We start from the raw sequence: 17,876 nt of genomic DNA on the forward strand, positions 1-17,876 counted from the left end.
ATAACAATAATAATAATAATAATAATAATAATAACAATAATAATAATAATAATAATAACAATAATAATAATAATAATAATAATAATAATAATAATAATAATAATAATAACAATAATAATAATAATAATAATAATAATAATAATAATAATAACAATAATAATAATAATAATAATAATAATAATAATAACAATAATAATAATAATAATAATAATAACAATAATAATAATAATAATAATAATAATAATAACAATAATAATAATAATAATAATAATAATAATAACAATAATAATAATAATAATAATAATAATAATAATAACAATAATAATAATAATAATAACAATAATAATAATAATAATAACAATAATAATAATAATAATAATAATAATAATAACAATAATAATAATAATAATAATAACAATAATAATAATAATAATAATAATAACAATAATAATAATAATAATAATAATAATAATAATAATAATAATAATAATAATAATAATTCTAACATTGGGCTATGAAGCTTAAATGAGGGTTTTATTGTGAAAGCTCCAGGCGGAAGTTGTAGCCCTCGTCCCCTGCAGCTTGACCACCGTGGTGTGTTCTCAGGGTTCCGTGAGAGCCGTGTTGCCCCACCCCACCTCTCACCGCTATCTCTCTCTCTACATGTACGATCCTCACACAAACAAGGGGGACACAATCATCCACAGTGACACCGAGAAGAAACCACTCTCTGCTGCTCCAAGACACACCGACACACCGACCACCGGTTCACTGCCGGTGCAACAACACAGCAGCAGTAAACGTGTGGACCAGTCAGTGATGGAACCACCGCGCTCTGTTCATGTCTCAGACACATGTAACATCTGATCCACCACACCGACTCACCGGGAATACAACCAGCTGAGAGAGCTCACAGACAGCTGGACCTGCGACCAACCGGGAGATAAACGGAGGAATAAACACCGAGCATCACCTGGATATCACCTCATATTCATCAAGGACATCCAGCTGCCTCCCCGGTGTGAGGAGGAGACGGTAACGTTACCGGAGAGAGAGAAGAGGACGGAGACGGAGACGGAGACGAGGCCTTTTCTTCTTCTGGGTCTGGTCAAACCCAACGAGAAAACACACCAGCATCTGTTGACGAGGAGAGGAAATCATCAAACAGGATCTTATTGATAAGGCTGCTATAATAACATCATCCTCCTGCTGCTGCTGCTGCCTATAATAAACGGTGCATATAATAATAATGTGATAGAGAGAGAAGAAGAAGAGCTTGATGGTGATTCACATGCCGTCATTTTAATATAGGAAATATTTATTTTTTTATTTTTTTCCTCCACCTTAATAACCCCCTCTGATGTGCTGTTGTTAGCTGGATTGCAAACAACCCTTAAAAAAATATATCTTTAAAAAAAAAAAAAAAAAAGGTGGAGAAAAAATAGGTGTTGTGTGTAGTAGAAAATGAATTGAATGGCAGTGTGAGAGATAATCTGCCGAAGATGGGCTCCGGAGGAGACATTTGCTGAGAATATTTAACCCTAATAGTCTGGATATATATATATAAATTAAATTGAAACCCTCCTTTATGGATACAGGACTGTCATTGATGTGCATTGCCAGGCTGGAGAATCTCACATCCACTCTCTCATATCAATGTTGATGACTTCATTGCGGATTTACAGTGAAAAACACAAGAATCAAGCTTCTCTGAGAGGGCGGCATCGATGCTCTGCTGCTTTTTTCTTTTTTTTTTTTTGTGCTGATAAATTGCCAGTAAATCCATCCATATAGGCTGCATATTGTGCCAAAAGCCTGGTGGAGCCTACTTTACCTTTTCACATCTGGCAACATAAATGTCACCCATTTTGAGCCAGGTGTTCCTCTGTTGGGCCAGTCTAGGAATTTAGGATTTTTTCTTCTGATCAACACCCTCCTTCCTCCTTCCTCCTTCCTCCATCCTTCCCAACACCTACCTACCTACACCCAACCACCCATCCATCCTGCCTCCCATCCTGAACCTATCACTGGGTTTTTTTGGGAAGATGGGCTGTCTTGGCAATAGTAAGACCGAAGACCAACGAAATGAGGAGAAGGCACAGAGGGAAGCCAACAAAAAGATAGAGAAGCAGCTCCAGAAAGACAAACAGATATACCGTGCCACTCACCGGCTACTACTATTAGGTAGGTGTTGTGAAAATCATCATTTAATATGTGTCCCATTTTGTGCTCCATTGTTGCACCCACTAACACAATTTTCACCATAGCTCTTGTTTCAGATTATACCCATGAAAAAAGATGTTTTATAAGCATCAATATATGATGCAATGACATGATGTCACCAGGTTTTTACAGTGTCTTCTTGACACGGGAAGAGCCTGTCTGCTGCTGCATTCATGGGTTCATATGGAGCATGATAACAGGACATGAGAGAGAGAGAGTGGACATGGAGCAGCATGCAGAAAGAAGCAGGGAGACCACACCAAAATGTGTGTTTTAGACGTACAGGACAGCAGAGTGTAGATTCACCTTGAGTCATTTAGGCCTATATACACTACATGTTTGATGATATGTTTCACACCACACGCTCACCTTTTCGTAATCCTCTCCACGCCAGCTACTCTGGAAATGGATGTTGGATGAAAAACTCTACTATTTTGAATGTGATGAAGCTATTTGTGGCTTCATCATCCAGGCCTCCATGTCATGATACAGTCTGAACCTCAAGGCCACGGCTACTAGTATCCTGCCAAGCCTCTTGGAGTACGGAGAGCAAATTAGGATTACTATCAGGATTACTAGCCTCCCCTTTGAAAAGACTGTCCTGGTCATGCTAATCTGAAATTGATCCCAGATTTGTACACTTACACTCTAAATTGCAGGCCTGTGTAGCCTTTAGCTCCTTGTGTCCAGGTTAGGAGACGTTGTGGTCCCGGCTTCTTTCATTTTCAGTTTGCTATAGGACACATATAGGAGTTTTTTCTCTTTTGCTCATGAACATGTGGGACCGTCTAATGTATTTTATTATCATGCCAGAATTATGGAGAGTGATATTTATCTTGATTCTTGTTTAATTACATCTCACTTCTGCTAAAACAAAAAAAAAACACTTAGACAATAGTCTGAGTGGATTCTTCCTGTCCACATCCCTGATGCTGAGAGCCCCTCTCACATCTGGAAGCAGTGGTGGAAGAAATCCTCAGATCCTTTACTCCAGTAAACACAACAACGTACAAGTAAAAGTCCTACATTCAACCTACCTACCTGAAGTGACACACGTTCTATCAGCAACCTAAAGAAGGGGCTGCACAATTAATCAAATATTAATCGTGAATTTTGGCTTCCCACAATTAAATGAACATGATCGGCTGCGATATTGACGTTTAAAATGCACGTTCTGCTCAATATACAAAATCAGGCGTTTCCTAAACTAACAGCTAGCCACCTGCCGTTGATCCAGATGTTTTGGCTTCACTTTTGTGTAAAGATATTATCTATAGAACCAATGTGTTTATGATTACATTGAGAGCATAAAATGGTTTATCTAGCTCTTAATGTTGCTAATTTTGCTCTCGAAATTCACCAGATTGAAGCTTTTAACTTTAAAATGTAGCTAACAAAGGAGTAGGGTGAATATCCCTGTATTTTTTTTCATATTGCAATATATATATATATATATATATATATATATAGCAGAAAAACATATTGCAATGTCAGTTTTTTATAACAGCCCTAATTTGTACATTAACAGGGATGTAGCACAGCATGGAGGTGAAAACAGTACTCTGTTTATTTTAATGTGAAAGTGCAAATAAAAATATGTTGTCGCTAAAGTCAATGAATAATCGTGATAAATAATCGTGATATCAATATAAATCAAAATAATCGGGATTATCATTTTGGCCATAATCTTGCAGCCCCAACCTAAAGTATTAAAAGTACTCGTTCTAGAGAAAATATATCACATTGTTTGATTGTTAGCACCGATGCAATAATGCATATTGGTAGCATTTTACAGTTGTAGCTGCTCGAGGTAGTTTTTGTATTAATGTTTTTGACTTTTCTCTAGGACTTTGTGAAATAATAGATCATTTTACCTTTTCTGACATGAGTCAGTTTAGAGGTGAAATCTCTGTTTGGTGGAACTGCGAGTAATTCAAACGGTGACGAGTAAGGCTGCACAATTAATCCAAATTTTTATCGAAATCGCAATTTGACCTACTGCAATTTTCAAAACGCAGGAGGTGCAATATTAGCTAACGGCTAAATGTGTGTCAAAATATAATTTTAAATAAATATTGTCGTGCTGCAGAGATGTCCTGGCCTACACATCATATTCTACAGATTTAAGATAACATATTTGTTTGGTACAGATCCTTGCAAAAATCATTATCATATGTTTTTCAATGAAAATGAGAATAATGATGTAAAAATGATCATTCCCTCTAATATCGCACATCGTATCACAATTGCAATATCAGTCAAAATAATCATAATTAGATATTTTTTCAGAACCGTTGTAGTCACAAGCTGAAAAGGTTGGCGACTACTAGTTTAATCTGTAGCAACGTGTTATATTTTATAATCTTATCATGTAAAATCTTAATCTGAAGAGTAACTAATAGTATACTAAGACACCAAAATGCCTTCACAGATCCAGTATCCTAAGACCGAAGCTTTCAAACCGTCATCCTCTGGTTTCCCTCGTTGTCGGTGCCTCTGAAGGAGTTTTGTTCAACTCTTAATAAACTGTTATTCTTCTGTCTTCTTTCTGCTTTCAGGAGCCGGTGAATCCGGCAAAAGCACGATAGTCAAACAGATGCGAATATTGCACGTAAATGGCTTCAATGCAGAGTAAGTGTTGGTTTTAATCTGTATCTCTGTTGTTGATCACACACACACACACCTACAGCACATCTCATCACCGAACCACTACAGACGCTTCTGGTGGTTTTATTTACAGAACGAAGGTCAGAAACTGATAATTAGGAGTGATTGGATGATACTTGCAGGATCAGATCTGAACATATTTGTTGACCAAAGACCTTGATGATGTGATTATGGGATGTTTTGGGGAGGACAACTGGTGCATTGGGATTGACCTTTAGTTACACTAACGGCATGCAGGTCTGTTTCACTCAGCTACAACAGTGAAATGAGTTGGTTAGTTTGGAAGTTAATTGTCAACAAGTTGGAAAATAATGACCTAAAATCTGTGTAATAAGAATTAATAGCAAGTGTCTTCCTCAGTCAGTGAGAATAAAAGAAGCATTTTCCTCTTCTTTTGTAACCTGATATTGATATATAATTGTACTGATTATCAGAAGGAAAACTAACTACACATAAACACATGAGAGGATCTTAATCGACTGAAACTGATCGCCTGGCTAGTGAACAAATATTAATTTTTCCCATTTGTATTGGCATGGAGGGGTAGACTCCTGTCATTGTTTAAAAAGAAAAACAGCGATCCAATATGAAGTCAAATGTTTTGGGCAGATTTTTGTAACGTTATGGAGTAAATAAAAAAGTTTCCGTGACACAAGAAGAACGCTTTATCTGTTTCAGGTTGTCATGGAAACATTGCCCTGGGTGTTTTCAAGCCACCCTGTCTTGTGAATTTCCTAAAACTCAATCCCAAGTTGATGCAATGGAAACGATAGTCACATTTTTCTATTCCTGATCATCTGTTTCCTAGAAAGGGGTTTTGGGGTAGGAGCATCATCATGTGCTTATTTTTGGGTCACGTCGAACAGATGCTCCTCACAGACCCAGACGCTCTGGTGTAATGACAAATCCACAGTCGGCTGTCACTCCCCAGTCGCATTTATCTCCGGGGGTTTGTTGTTGCTGCTCTCTTTGGGCCCCGGAAGGTTTCACCTTGCTGGGGTTCCCTTCTGGGTGCAGGGCAGCACCTAGTCAACGCAGGGTGCTGGGAGGAGATGATGGGCGAGTGATACAGTAATATAGGAGGGATGAGGGTGAGAGGGGCAGTGTTTTTTTTCTCTTTTATTTTGTTGTGGAGCTCCTAGTGTGTGAGGAATGTAGTATTTCTCTCTTTTTCGTCAATCTGAGTGAAATAAAGGAGCGGAGGGAAGCTCTCTGATGCCACTCCTAAACTTCAAACATCTCCTTCCCTTGAGGAAATAATCAGATAGATGATGTTCCTTTTCCATTTTGTTTAGTAATCTACAATTTTAAAGAGGGATCACTGGTTCCCTTGACTTTGAGAACTTTTTACAGTGGAGTGAAGACTAATAAACATAAAAAAAACTTCATCAAAGTTGCCAGAAGCCAGATAACCAAGGCCCTCTGTTGTCTTAGAGCATATCTGTTTATTGGTAGAAAAATATATATTGTAAAATAGAGCTGCTGGTATAACGATTATTTTCATTATTGATAAATCTGCTAAATATTTTCCCAATTAATCATTTGGTTTATAAAAATGTCAGAAAATGCACATCAAAGTTTCACAGAGCCCAAGGTGACATCCTCCGATGACATATTTAGTTTACTATCATAAAAAGTGAAGAAAACCATGAAGATATTCACATTTGAGAATCTGGAATTAGTCTTTGATGATGATTTTCAATTATTTATCAAAACTGTTTCCATTTAATGTTGTTCCAGTCTACTAATAGATTAATCAACAAATTGTTTCAGACGTACAGTATAGTGAAATCAGTTGTCTAAAATCTCCCCATGTTTATCCCAAAACACTGCAGCAGTATTATCAGTTCAACAAGACTTGTATTCCCTTTATCCTACGATACACTCACCACCGGTCCTCTGTCATCATTTATTCTGCTCAGTTTCAGTGTCAGTCTCCATGTTGCTTTGACTGAACATCTCTCGCTTGTATCTGGTAATAACAGCAAAAGTAGAATGATATATAAATATACTGTTACACAATCCAGCACCAATATCTGGCCCGATTTTGGCTGTAGTAAAATTCTGCTATGGCCTGGGTTTAAGGGTGGTATTGGGAGTAAATGGATACAATTTTCTATCCTGATAATCAGACTAAATTGTTATTCAGTTTCACATCATCTTCATTTTTTGTTTTGGAAGGGAGGTTATTTTGTTTTGGTTTGCCTGAACCAGTCATAAGTAAGGCTTGGCGATACGGCCAAAATCTTCTATCCTGATATAGGTAATTTCATATCTCAATTACGATCATGATATTGCATTATTTCTGGTAATTCAATAAATAAATAGTCTTTATGAAATAACCTAATATACATAATAAATGATGTATACTCCTGTGTGAATCAAATACTTGTAAATGAAAAGTACTGAGTATTTTCTCATTTTAAGAGTGCAAAATTAAGTATAAAATATAGAAAAAAATATATATACGATAGACATTTTGTATCGTTTTGACGATATATATCGTCATATTGCCCAGCCCTGGGCACAAGCCTGTAGTCTTCAACATGGAAGCTGTGGTAGCAATTATTGGGAGCAGTTAACGTAACGTTTTTCACGATAATAGAAGAAATATTTAGATAGATGTGTAAGATGACTTTTAATCTCAGTGAAATGAATGAATATCTGTAACTTTTTGGTCATCGTGTCCTTACCATTATTGATCATTCCTCTAAAGTTTCAAATATCTATTGAAAGCACCAATTGTCATCCAGAAACATTTTTATAAGATTGATATTGAGGTATCGGGTATAAATATCATGCCAGCCAATAATAATAGACAATCAAAGTTTTAATTAAGTTTTGATTATTTTCACCAAAGAACACATGAATCCATGCTTTTAATTTGAAATCTTTCTGCTCAACAAGAGAAACACAGGCTGCTGTCGACAAAATACACTGCACGGGGTCACTCAGAAGAAATCACACCATGTGCAGGTACCTGATTGTGTAAGCAGCTCTGAGGTCGTTTCATTTGGGGAATTTTGGAATCAAATCTGACTTTCAATTGTCAAACTTGTCTTTTGTCTGGTTTCTGAAAGAGCTGTGTGACGTTAAACCTGTACTACTGGTATCAGTGAACCCACAGATTGCATAAACCTGAGTGCCATGCTGTATGTGTGTGTGTTTGTCTTTACAACAATAAGTGGACAAAAAATGGAGCATATCGTTGTATTTGCTAATACTTTGGATCTTACTTTGTCCTCATGGTAGGCTGGTGTTAATATTGGACTTGACCAGTGACAGTAACTGTTACTTAGTTACCTACATAGATCTGCTGTTCTCATTTGGTATCAGCAAGTACACAAAATTCAGAAGTTGCACTTAGTCAGCAAAATGTGTGCATCTGGAGCAGCCATAATACTGATGTCTGATATAACTCACCTCCAGGCTGACAAAGAGAAGTTAATGTTACACAGCAAAAACCTACTGGCTCTCACACAGAAGAAACAAAACATTGATTTACTTATTTTGGAATAATCAAGCTGTTTCTTTTATATGTTAGATGAAACATTCTGCCATATATTTCATCCATATTTAGATTTACAGCTGATATATTTCCGGCTAAAGTTTTTTCCACTTCCCCACGGAGCCGTGCTTTGGAAATAATCATATTTTTATTAACATTTAAGCAAAGCTTGGGACTGTTACTGTCACTGTTAACCTTCCTGGCTTGAGGTGATAATGCTCTTTTCTTGTGATTTATGCTTTTGTGTACAAAAACTAACATGAACCATTGTTTGTTCCTTCACAGGGAGAAAAAACAGAAAATTCATGATATTAAAAACAACATTAAAGAAGCTATAGAGGTAAGAAATTGATCTTTTGACCCATTTTGAATGATTTCTAGCACCACATTCGGAGCAATAATGAGAGATTTGCTAATATTTAGGGTAATAAAACTGAGCATCAAGAGGAAAAGGTTAAAACCTGGAGTCCACAATACAGTCTGTTTGCCTCAAAGTCATGATAAATTATTACTGATGTTGTTAGGCAATAGAATAACAACTGATTTTTTGAATGCTTTTAAAATCTTGATTGAACTCTTAATGAACTTCAGGCAACACTCTGCCTTCAAAATGAGCATGTAGCACATTGAAATGAGGCTCTTTTATAGTGTCAATGTAAAGGAGCTTTAAGACGTAAAAAATGTTGAATATTAACCGTGTTGCAGTGTTTTTTTTTTTTTAAAGAATTATTGCATTATGTTTTCTTCTTCTGTTCCCTCCATCCAGACAATTGTGTCTGCCATGACTACGCTCACACCGCCATGCAAGTTAGCCTGTCCTGCAAACCAATGCCGAATCGATTATGTCATGAACATAGTAAACCAGAAGGATTTCGAGTTTCCTTCGGTAAGTTAACCACCTTTTTCCTTCTTTCAACTACAAGTCCCATTTTACACTAATAACCTCTGAGTCGAATGTCATCTGGAGGTCGACGCAAGTGTTGTATCATCAAAGTATTACATCTTTACACCAAAGGCAGTATTTGGCAACAATTCTGTTCATCAACTTATTATTATTTAAATCATGTTTTTCACACAAAACTTCTCTGGTTCCATCTGTGATATTTAACTGAACTGGTTTTTGGACTGTTGGTTGGACAAAACAGGACATTACATGCATTTTACACAATTTTTGTGACATTAAATAGACCATATGATCTATTCATGAAAATAATTAAAACAGTACTAATAATTTAAATATTTTAAACAGACTTAATCACAGTCTGGTTTGTCTGTGTAAACCTCGCAAGAGATCAAGCTGATAATACAAATCAGCTTCAATTTTTGAACGTTGTTGATTTTTTTTTTTAGATGTTTTGTTGTGAAATTGATCTCAGCGTCTTACTATAAGTGCTATTAAACGTTGTTGAGTAGTGTCAGGTCTAGCCGGCTCAGCAGGTGTGCTGTAGGTGAGTGAGGAACCTCCCACGGCGGCCTTCATGAGTCCGCCCAGTGTGTTTGCGCAGTGATTCAGTAATTAGCAGGTGTGCTTCCGCTGGGGACGCTGTCAATTGAATGAGCCTCTCACCTGAGAGATCCCCAGCGCCTATTAACATTGATTGTCTGTAATAACCCTAAATGTGTCTAGAGGGACCCGTCCTCCAGAAACACAGAGGCTCTGAGGGATTCCCCCCTGAGCTGCAGTCTGCTCCTGACGGCCGCTCAGAGACTCACTGCATTGTCAAAAATGGTAATATAACCATAACTGATTATGATGAAACTTTTTGATTGAGCGCAATAATTAGTCGACAAAAATGACGTGACAATTATGGTGATCGATTTAATCATTTAAGTCATTTTCAAGCAAAAAAATGGTAAAAAAAAGTCCTTTTTTTCCAAACTCTGAAATGTGAAGATTTGCTGCTTTTCTCTGTTTGATATCATTGGAAATTTAATATTTTGGGGCTTTAGACTGCTGGACAAACAAAACAAGATGTTTGAATACATCATTTTGTGCTTTAGGATATTTCAATAAATCAAATGAAAATGATCATTAATTTCAGCTCGGTTTTTCTAAATTAAAACATAATTTTTGGTACATTTAAGTATATCAATAAAAACTCCTGACCAGCAGTCCTAAACCCCAATAAATCAAACTATTCTGATTTATTTTAAATTTTAATCAATTTTCTTTGATTAGATTTTCAAAGATACCTTGTTTGATTTAAATGGGAAATGTGTATAAAATCATTCAAAGTAGATTTTTTTGATTTGATATGATGTTCCAAAAGACGTGTGTTTGCAGATTTAAATGTCTCACAAATTTAAAGAGTGAGATGTAGCTTTAATCAATCAGTGGAACAAACATTTAGAGAATAGATGTGACGTCAAACTGCGAAAAATTATTAATCCAACTTGGAATCTATGAAATTAGTAAGTAAACAGCTATTGGTTAGATAGCATTTGATCTGTTTTCCCGATATGGGACAGGTTACGTATAGAGGGAGAAGAAGAACACTGTGTCCTCCCTGTTTTTTTCCAGCACGATATAGCCTTGGTGTTTAAACTGGTCGTAGATTTGTTTTTAGCAGCACTGAGAGTATTTGTGTGTAAGCAAAAGGAAGTCTCCTGATATTGTCTCTGTTACTTCGTGGCAAATTTATGATGTGGACCTGTCTGAAGCTGACCCTTCCCTCAGACTGTCAGTCAGTCACTAGACGTCCACTGAGGAGGGAAAGACCAGAGTTTTCATGTGGGGTGTGGAGAGTTAAAGCAGGGTTACAGTTGTTATTTTAAATGGTGATTTGAGCACAATGACAGCTGGTTACCTGGTTAAAGTAATGATTAATGAAGCGCCGGAAGCCTTGGCTTTCAATTCTGCCCGTCGAGGTGAATGAGTGGTTGTTCAGGAGAAGAGAATACAGTAGAAAACTATTTTATAGGCTCAGCCTCTCCTCCAACTCCTCCACCCGCCTCCTCCTCCTCAGCCCGCTCCCCCTCGCCTGGCCTTAGGGCCTACTGGAAACCAGTTGGACTGGTTGACTCTGCCTTCAGCAGAGGAGGAAGAGAGGGAGAGAAAATAAGCACAAGGCCTGGATTGAATCTCCAAAGTCTTGATTTCCTTTCAAGCTTCGTTTCTAATCAGTAATCCTTGTAGTTATGATTCACACAAAAAAATATTTTCTCTCCTAAAATGTTAGTAATGAAATGGATCAACTTTGATGCAAGATAAAGAAATATTCCTGAGGTTATTTGCTCAGACCCGATCACTGCCATGCCCACCTCTCCTGAGCTCCCAGTACAGTACAGTACAGTGACGACGCATTGTAGTCAAAGTCTGTTTTATTTACTGTAAATACTTCAAAATCACAAATTTGCCTTGCAGGGCTTTACCATTTTTACAACATACAACACGTTCTGTTCAGGACAAACTGTACAAAACAACATTTCAACAGGAAAAAAAAAGGGAGAAACGTCATTAAGAGCAACAACAGCCATGAAGTAGATGTTGTATAAACAGAGACACTCTCTGAACCCACTTCATACTGAAACGTAGTCTTGAACATCGCTTCAAGACTGTGGAGGGAATTTATTAAATGCATTTCCTACATCTGAAAGAGTTCTGCCCCAAAAACTATTAATATCTCAGAACAATTCTTTTAACATATCAAGCCCTACATACCATACCACCTGGCAGATTACTCACAATACCTGTTTCTCAACCTGAGTCTATAAAGCAGTTTAATTCAAAGTGAATGGTAACCATGTTTCATGATGCCTCTATGAGAGGCAAATAGCTTTTTTCTTTTTCTGTCAAACTCTGAATTTGACATGTAGCCATGAATAAACTTTATGATAAAAATACACTTCAAAGAGAAACAGATGGAAAAGCCTGAAGTTGACCTTGTTGACCTCCGATCCGATGAGCAGAGAGAGAAAATGGTTGCATGTTAGTGTTAGAAATTAGAGATTTAAAGCCCAACACTTATAGGATAATGTAATTGGTTTGCTGTAGTAGTTTTCTCATCGTTCTTGATTCTTATATTTTGTTGATTAGCAACAAGAAGTTTCACTTTTTAAAGCTGCTCATGAAACATTTTCCTCTTTCCTCAAATAAAATTCACGGCTCATTTAGATTCTTGGTTGCCTCACAGAACTACTATTATTATTTCTTTGACAGTCAACTACTGTGTTCATGAACTGATCACTTAAATTAGCTTTTGTATGTAAAACTTAATTATGTTGCTGCAATGTTGTTATTATAGGTACTGTTAAACATAACTAGAGCTGCCGAGCCAAAGTCTGATTAACAGTCTGAAAGCTTCAAGATATTTGATTTATTATGACAAAAACAAAAGAAATTCAATTATAAAACAAAGAAAAGGCTTGATCCAGCAAAAGTTTAGCATTTCTGTTTGATAAATCACTTTTAAAATGTTTTTTGTCAACGAGTTAATCAACAAAACATTTCAGCTCTGAATAGAACTGAGACAATGAATCGAATTAATGGATCGATAGAAAATGAATCTGCAACTATTTTTGATTCATCGCTTGCAAAAATGTCAATTGAGAAGCATTCATTACCTCCTGCCTCTCAATTGTGTTGATTTGCTGATTTTCTTTGTCTTTTGAATACTTTTGGGTTTGTTGGGACAAAGAAATTTTTTTTAAGAGGTCACCTTAGGCCTTTGGAAGTGGTGACTTTTCACTATTTTATGATTTTTTTTTAGACTAAACAATGACTTGGGGAAAAAAGTCAGCAGATTATTCGATAATAAAAATAATTGTTAGTTGCAGCCCTACCTCTAAATACAACCGTTCTCACAGAATGAAGTGTTTTCCCATTTAGTACTTACTTTTACTTTAATCTGGTTCTTTCCATGGTTTTGTGAGTCTGTAAATTACCTGAGAATCATTTTGCCCGATTGGTACTCTTTGAGGCTTCCTAGTTTTACCTAGAATCTGACTTTAACTCTCAAGGAAATAAGAGCAAAGGATAACAAAGGGAACACAAAGGAGTAGTATTTTTTTTACTACTAGGTAAACTCATTGATCAACTTACATTAACTTAACTGTGTGCTAAGTTATACTGCAAACCAAACTCTGTTTACCCCTTTTACTTTAATCCCCAATCGCTCTTGGGGTGCAAATGAATCAATAATCACTCGTGTTTGACAGTTTAGTTTAAGGTAAGAAAAATAACTGACAAACAAAACTGCTAGTTTTAAACAGACTTCGTCCCATTTATCACATCTACTTTTCCAAACTTGTGTCTATCAGTCACTAACGCGGTGGTCACTGCAAAACCTGCCTACTCTTAGTCACATCCAGTATTTTTAAGGCTGTACAGTGTAACTCTATGACTCATAATGGCTTATTTGTGCTTGACCGTGTTGTATGTGACCCGCTGCAGATCGTAGTGAAGAGATAGGCCCCTGTGTAGTGACAGCCAAGCCTTGTGTCCGTACAAAGCTCTCCGTTTCTTCATGAACTCGCTGAACTGTTCTGTTTCCTGCCTCTGTCAGAGCCCGCTCATCTGCCGCTCCTCTCCGAGCCGGCCTTCAACTGCTAACTGAGCCAGGGAATATCACTGCCTCCCTCCATCTGTCCTTAGACTCTTTCACCCACCCAGACTTGGACGGGAAATACGTTCTCAAGCCAGGGACATAGATATCATCCAGAGATGCCAACTTGTTCCTATATTACCGTCCACCAATGTATGAAGTCCATCATTTGTTGTGTGCTGCATTCAGTGTAGTTTATGTCTGATCGTGACACTATTTCTCTCTTCTTTTTTTTTTCTTCTCTTTAAGGCTGATACTAATGATTATTTTCCTTATCAATTAATCTTAATTAAGTCCATTGTATTCACGATAAATCTTTTCTTCTAGACAAATGCCTGTTAGAAGTTCCCACAGCCCAAGGTGACATTTTCAGATATCTGTTTTTTTCCTACCAACAGTACAAAAGCCAAAGATATTCAGTTTACTGTCATGTAAAACAGATAAAAGCTTCAAATCTTTACATTTGAGAAACTGGAACCAGCAAATGTTTGGCTTTTTCTATAAAAAAAAAGGCAAATCATTATTCGATTATTAAAATAGATGCCGATTAATTTTCGTTTGATCGACCAATGATCGACGATTAAACCCACTGGAAGATTTGCCTCTTCGTGCTCTGTGCTGTAGACGAGTAGCTTAGCTCATTAGCAAACGTGTGAATTTAAGGGCTGTCAATCGATTAAAATATCTAATCGCGATTAATCACATGATTAATTGCAAATTAATCGCCTTTTTTTTTATCAAAAAGGACATTAAAGGGAGATTTGTCAAGTATTTAATACTCTTATCAACATGGCAGTGGGCAAATATGCTGCTTTATGCAAATGTATGTATATATTTATTATTTGATACCAATTACAACACAAAACAATGACAAATATTGTCCAGAAACCCTCACAGGTACTGCATTTAGCATAAAAAAAATATGCTCAAATCATAACATGGCAAACTGCAGCCCAACAGCCAACAACAACAACAACATGTTGCGTTAACGGGTTATTATCGCGTTAACTTTGACAGCCCTAGTAAATATGCAACCTGCACTTTCTCCAACAATTTACGTGAGAACGTTTTTATTCGTATCTGTAAATTTGGAGGCCAGGGATGGGGGGTCGTGTTCAGTGGGTCTTCACTGAAACAGCTCTTCTTCTTTTCTCATCTCTTCTCTCGGAAAAATATAAAAGATAAATAATAAGAATTGCTATATACGATTCTTGTTTTACTCTCTCACACACACACACTTTTCCTTTTGCTCTTTTTGTGATATCATATCTTTATTTCAGGGATCCTAAAAGGAGAGCCTGACTCGCAGTTATTTCTAGTTGTGGTATGCCGTTGATCCAGACCCCTCTTTCTCTTTCCAGGTGTTTTATGACCATGCAAAGATCCTCTGGCAGGACGAGGGTGTGCGGGCCTGCTGGGAAAGGTCCAACGAATATCAACTCATCGACTGCGCACAGTAGTAAGTCTCTCTTTTTAAAGAAAAAATCCTTTCCTTTTTTCCACCTTCATACATTCATTTGCATTTAAACATACAGTACATATATTTCTAAGTGGAGACAGACACAAAGACGTGCTTCCTTTTTCTCTCTGTGACTCTTTAGTCCACATGCATATAATATACTCGCACTGAGGAGTGTTTGGTCGTTTTGGCATGTGGTTACTGTAAGGGCAAAGTGTCAAGGTTCATAAGGTGACAATGAACGCTGCGCTACCTACACAGTGTGTCTGTTCTGACTAGTGCGTAGTGTGTTACAGCATAGAGAATAAACTACAGTGTCCATGTTCATTGTAATGCAGAAACATGTCCTTCAGTGCAACAGTGTGGCTCATTGATATGCTTCTAATAGTTTTTCGCCATGATGGCGGCGTGGCTCTATAGGGATGGCAACGTTGGTCTGTCAGTTGGTCCACCACTTTGAACCAGACTGAATTATCTCAACATCTATTTGATGGATTACTGTGAAATTTAGCACAGACAGTCATTGTGCCCTGATGATGAATCTTAATGACGCACATTAGTGGCTTTGACAAAAATGGCTCAACTAGGGCTGTCGAAGTTAACGCAATAATAACGCATTAACGCAAATGCATTTTAACGGCACTAATTTCTTTAACGCATTACCGCAACTTACGATTTTTAGGTTGTAGCGGGCTCAGTTTTAAAGCGAGAGTGAATTGGTACCAACCATGTCATACTAGCTTGATGGAAAGGAGGCTTAATAACGCTCCAAACCATAGCTAAATTTTGGCGAGGAAAAACTGGCATGGCCATTTTCAAACGGGTCCCTTGACCTCTGACCTCAAGATATGTGAATGAAAATGGGTTCTATGGGTACCCACGAGTCTCCCCTTTACAGACATGCCCACTTTATGATAATCACATGCAGTTTAAGTCAGAGTCAAGTCAGCACACTGACACACTGACAGCTGTTGTTGCCTGTTGGGCTGCAGTTTGCCATGTTATGATTGGAGCATATTTTTAATGCTAAATGCAGTACCTGTGAGGGTTTCTGGAGAACATTTGTCATTGTTGCAAAGCTGCACTGTTATGTGCTGGCAAATAAGTAGACTTTTCTATTAGTTTGCAGTTTAGTAGGCAGTCTTGTCAAACAACTAAAACACTGACCTGGTGGTTTGTGTATGTGTATGTCTTCGGTCGGTGACAGCGATTTGGTCTTAGCCCTGCTGATTCTTGTCAATGTCGGTGTTTTGCATATCGAAATTATTTGTTTCAAAGGCTGAGACGGGTTACTTTTCCCCCCAAAACTCTCGAGCTTCCCGAACCTCCCTCGTCCCGGCTCTCCCTACTCTGTTTCCAAACTTTTTCTTTCTTTCTTTTCTGGTATTTTTTTTTTCTTATCCGCCTTTTGATCTCAGTCAGGCCTGCCTCTGTTATAAGGCATGCAGTGGTCACATGAAGCCAGAGCTCTTGGAGGGCGCAGGCTTGCCGACTCTCTCGCATGTGTGTGTGTGCGTGTGCGTGTTTGTGTGTGTGCGTGTTTGTGTACAGTATGTGTTGGTGCATCGACGTGCATGTGTGAGGTAGTTGTTTTTTGTGGTACATGTAACTTTATGCAGTGGTGGAGGAAGTACTCAAGTAAAATTATCCATTACAAGTAAAAGTCCTGCATTCAAACTCCTACTTAAGTGAAAATACATGAATATTAACAGCAAAATGTACTTAAAGTACAAAGGGTCACAAGATCAATCTTCTTATTTTGGACTTTTCTCTAGTATTTGCTTATTTGCTGAAATATTGGAGGGAAATTAAATGAAACCATCTGAGAAGTTTAGCGCTGAAATCATTCTTTGGTGAACGTGCTGATAGACATTAGACTGATAGACATTAGAAACTAGGGCTGGGACGATACGCTTATCTCCCGATTCGATGCTATCATGATACTTAGGTGCCGATTCGATATGTATTGCGATTCTACAAGTATTGTGATCTGATATTACGATCTATTCTGATTTTTGTTAACTTTTTTAGAGAGAGGCCATGGAAAATAGTTGAATCATACACTTCTTGGGACTTTTACATTGGACAATATCCAAATGAATACAGTAAAAATGTTTGATTTTCAGCGTGTATGTAGTCAGAGATGTCGTTAAGTCAAATATATCATTATCATTTTCAGGCATTATGTATTACATTTTTTCCATCAACCCAAAAATCAAAGAATAAAGACATTTCCCTCTCAAATTAGTGGTATTTTCTATTTAATAGGGACATGTCATGTTTTTAACTAATAGTGAATATAATCCAATCGATCTTAATTGCAGATGTGCTATATGGTATATACAGTTCCCTTTGTTAACATCTGGGCTGTTTGAATGCATTTAACATAATGTCAGTACATTGTGCTCTACAGTTGTAGCATCGGCTGATTTGGCCACGGAGATGTGAGCGACAGCTGGCTTGAGGCTCACGTTAT

General features: G+C 37.2%; 1 protein-coding gene across 4 annotated transcripts in view; it reads left to right on the top strand.

The window, feature by feature from the left end:
* The first annotated feature begins 608 nt into the window (after positions 1-608).
* The window catches only part of LOC119474626 (guanine nucleotide-binding protein G(s) subunit alpha-like), a 36,817-nt gene continuing 19,549 nt past the window's right edge, over positions 609-17,876 (top strand). Inside the window, exons 1-7 of one of the 4 annotated variants that reach the window (XM_037746791.1) lie at positions 609-2,184; positions 4,782-4,854; positions 7,798-7,866; positions 8,684-8,738; positions 9,165-9,284; positions 10,026-10,127; positions 15,303-15,400. In XM_037746791.1, coding sequence (XP_037602719.1) covers positions 2,046-2,184; positions 4,782-4,854; positions 7,798-7,866; positions 8,684-8,738; positions 9,165-9,284; positions 10,026-10,127; positions 15,303-15,400 — 656 coding nt within the window. In that variant the 5' untranslated portion in view covers positions 609-2,045. The remainder of the gene's footprint in view (positions 2,185-4,781; positions 4,855-7,797; positions 7,867-8,683; positions 8,739-9,164; positions 9,285-10,025; positions 10,128-15,302; positions 15,401-17,876) is intronic. The other 3 variants (XM_037746873.1, XM_037746947.1, XM_037747042.1) reach the window with 3 other exon arrangements.

Source organism: Sebastes umbrosus, chromosome 1 (genome assembly GCF_015220745.1).
Source record: "Sebastes umbrosus isolate fSebUmb1 chromosome 1, fSebUmb1.pri, whole genome shotgun sequence".
NCBI lineage: Eukaryota > Metazoa > Chordata > Actinopteri > Perciformes > Sebastidae > Sebastes > Sebastes umbrosus.